Source organism: Pygoscelis adeliae, unplaced genomic scaffold, assembly GCF_000699105.1.
Source record: "Pygoscelis adeliae isolate BGI_AS28 unplaced genomic scaffold, ASM69910v1 Scaffold154, whole genome shotgun sequence".
NCBI lineage: Eukaryota > Metazoa > Chordata > Aves > Sphenisciformes > Spheniscidae > Pygoscelis > Pygoscelis adeliae.
In genome coordinates, this window is record NW_008825113.1 from 5,448,240 (window position 1) to 5,452,026 (window position 3,787).

Here is a 3,787-nt window from a genome sequence, read left to right on the forward strand (position 1 = left end):
TTACGGGCGAAATAAAACTATATGGGAAGTAAAGCTGCATGAAACCAAGTAAGACGTGAGCGCAGTCTTTGGGAACATAACGCTCTTCATGTCCGGTGCGCGGGGGGGTTGAAATGGACACCAGTTTGAAATGCACGGCTGTACGTACATGTCGGTATGTCGGTGGAGAAACGGTTTGTTGATGTTAGCGGATGCATGAAGGGAGTTAGGTGTGTTTGAGGAGCAGTTGCTTACACAGGGCTCGGCTAAGTCCGTAGCTGTCGTAACCACCGGAGTTGCCCACCTCTTTGCAAGCAGAGATGATCCCGCGACTGGGAGCCATTTTCGCCACCCCAGGCTCTCGGGGGAGATCCTCGCCCATAGCAGGTGGTCCCTGAGGGGGGTAGATCCTTGCCCATAGCAGGTGGTCCCTGAGGGGGGGAGATCCTCGCCCATAGCAGGTGGTCCCTGAGGGGGGGAGATCCTCGCCCATAGCAGGTGGTCCCTGGAGGAGGCAGGCGTGTGACTGAGGGCTGGCAGGATTCTGTCACTGTCTGCTGAAAACAGGCATTTCAGTCCGCTGGGTGATTGAGATGGTTTGTCTAATGTCCCAGGAACAAAACTCTCTGGCTTCATACTCACAGATGATTAAGTAGGCAGAGACAAGGACTTTGTCCAAAGGATGTTTCTTTTTGAATTGATCTAAACCAGGGAAGCTCTGACCATCCCCTGAATACTGAAGGTGACCTGCTCATTGAGTCTTAGTTTTTGGATATTCCCTCTGATGTGTGAAGGTGCTCAGTGGTTCCTCTGAACCAAACAGCTTATGAGTGCCAAAGTAAGCCTTGAAAACATTCAGGAAAGAATGTTAACTCACCTTCTCTTAATTTTTAGGGAAGAGGTAGGTTGCCCTACTTTAATTGTTCAGTTCTAAGATGTTTTACATTACTCTCGTTATGTTCAAATTACATGCCTTTACAGTCAACTATTTAAGAAATTGGGAGTAAGTGTTACTGGATACCTTGACCTCTGAGTAAGTTGAGAGCATGATTAAAATCGCTGTCTTGAGAAAATGTGGTAAGCGGAGCTGATTTTTACATCCAGAACTTGGGGCTTGTGCTTGAAGAACCTGAAGACGCTAGCTATATAGTGGTTATGTAGGACTGTTTTTTTAATGTTTTTCATCAGCATTCATGACAAGTGACTGATCTGAGCAGCACTGCTTTTACAACATAAATGGGAAGACCACTAACGATGACAGAGAGGGTGAAAATGGCACAGTGAAAAGGAGGCAATGTGACTTCTTAGGTGCATTGGAGGACAAGTCGGGGGACACAGTGGCATGACCTACAGCTCTTTATTTGAGGGTGTTCAACACTGATGCCTTGAAAAGTAGTGCAGCACATATGCTGTCCAAGAGATACCTTTGGGGACGTGTAGATTATTGGGCAGATGTCACAGCATGGAAAGCCTAGCACATAAGCCAGCTACAGAAGTCTTTGCCAGTACAGTTCTGCATCAAAAATACTAAATTTTCTAATAGACAACTGTGCAGATGTTGGGCCCTACTTATGACATTCTGCAAAAAGCAGATGACAATGAACAGCCTCTGTACTGTTTAAAATTCCGTTTAGCTGAAGAAAATTCATGATTGTTTCACGTTCGGCTTTATATTCCTGTTGATACTGGTGCAAGGTGCCCATGCAGGTAAAAGGAATGGAAAAAGTTCAGATTTTGTGTGCATAATAAAAAAAAAGAGAAAGGCACGTGGCAGGCCATTGTCATGGTCAGGAGGGGAGGGGAAAAAGATTCAGTCCAAAAAATGCCAAGTGGAATTGCACTGAGTGCTATGATGGGCAAAGCATAGTAAGAGGTATGGCTGTAAGCATAAAGCATTGACCTTACAGTGTCAACGGTGCAAGTACTGGAGCAGGGTTTAATATGGTTGTGTAGCTGATAAGATTTCTGTTAGGCATCACTGTCAAACAAGGACAGTGTGCAAGGATTTTGGGTGGAAAGCACTGTGCTTTCCTAACAGACTTCTAGGAAAGAAGTTGTTCTGTTCCAGGTTGCACAGTCTACAGAACTGTCAGTGCAGGAGCAAATAAGGCACAAAATAGTACATTTCAAAATTCGCAGAAATATAACTTGTGCAATTTCACATTTACAGAAGTGTATTCTGATCCAAACGAATAAGAGCTCTTAGACTTTTTGAGTGGTTGTCGTTTGAAATGTCTGCACAAATAGTTTGGCTAGCTCCCTTCCCCCTTCAGCTCTGTCCCAATACAAGCCCTGGAATCAGAGTAACTGGAACCAAATTCTTTGAGTGCATGAGAAACCAAATACAATGGGGACTGAACTTATAAATGTTGTATTAATCTGGTGCGAGAGCTACTCTGTTCTGAAGATACTAATGTGCTGTGTATATACCCTTTGAGGGGAAACTGCTAAAGGAACTGCCCTTTGTGTGCTGCAAGTGCAAGAGCTCTTTTACCTCTTCTGTCAAGGCACTGCCAGAACAAACAAAAAATTGTTTTATTTTTTTTTCCTTTCACATTTCAATGCATTACTGTGCTGGATTCTTGTGTTATTGAAATAATAATTCTTCTAATGCAGAAGGTTTTGAAATGTGTTCGTAAACAAAAGTCTGTGAACTTTGTCCTTTCTCCAACTTTTTCCCTCTAGAACGGCAGCAATTCTGCTTGTACCATGGCCGAGCCAAAGTCAGTGTGTGTTTCAGTGGATGAAGTGGTCTCAAATGGCACAGATAACCAAGACATTCGACTGATGAATGGGCATTTAAAAAAGGTGGACAATGCTCTGACAGAAGCTCATCGTTTCTCCTACCTACCCCGCAGACCAGCTGTGAATATTGAGTTTAAAGAACTGTCATACTCTATCCAAGAAGGGCCATGGTGGAGGAAGAAAGGTGAGAAAAACAATGTTCTCGCTAACATACAAACGTTATTGCCCATGTGGGTGGTCATGATAGGTGCAATGAGTCTGTTGTGGATGGCGAACAAAGTGAGTAAAGAGAGCATGTTTTCCCAGTTGCTTTTTGCTTGGCTTCTTGATATACCCACTGCCCCCCAGCTGGCAACAGGGAACTTTCCCGGAGCCTGATGCAGTGGGGTATACGGCCCCTAGCACTCCAAGAAACTGTAGATGCAGTAGTTCACACAACTGCTTGTTTTTGCCTCCCAATTCTCAAGTATCTGAAGTAAATATAGTATTGCTGTGCTGCCAAATATCTGTCCTGTGATCTTGCATGTCTACAATTTATTGCTGAGGGTGGGTAGAGCATGCAGTAGTTTAAAGATGGGAGTGGGGGGAAAGAGGATGCTTTTTTTACTTTTGCAATTGGCTGTTTTGTGAAATGTTTAATTTTTTCAGTACTCTTTCAGAACAGCAGGCATCTCAGAATTTCAGAAGGCATTTGAATCCAGGATAAAAATTGCTCTCTTAAAATGCTGTGTTTGGAAATAAATGCTGTGAGCTATAGGAATGTCAGCCCATCCATGTCTCTTGGTCTTCTACAATGGGTCTCTCTAACCTTACCATTTCTTTTAACTGATGAAATCATAGAATAGTTTGGGTTGGAAGGGACCTCTAAAGGTCGTCTAGTCCAACCCCCCTGCCGTGGGCAGGGACATCTTCAACTAGATCAGGTTGCTCAGAGCCCCGGCCAACCTGACCTTGAATGTTTCCAAGGATGGGGCATCCACCACCTCTCTGGGCAACCTGTGCCAGTGTTTCACCATCCTCAGCGTAAAAAATGTCTTCCTCATATCTAGTCTAAATCTACCCC

At 44.2% G+C, this 3,787-nt stretch overlaps 1 protein-coding gene across 1 annotated transcript in view; it reads left to right on the plus strand.

The window, feature by feature from the left end:
- The first annotated feature begins 2,657 nt into the window (after positions 1–2,657).
- Positions 2,658–3,787, plus strand: part of ABCG1 (ATP-binding cassette, sub-family G (WHITE), member 1) — a 55,345-nt gene continuing 54,215 nt past the window's right edge. The window contains exon 1 of the mRNA XM_009327988.1: positions 2,658–2,908. Within this exon, the coding sequence (XP_009326263.1) occupies positions 2,689–2,908 (220 nt within the window). The 5' untranslated portion in view covers positions 2,658–2,688. The remainder of the gene's footprint in view (positions 2,909–3,787) is intronic.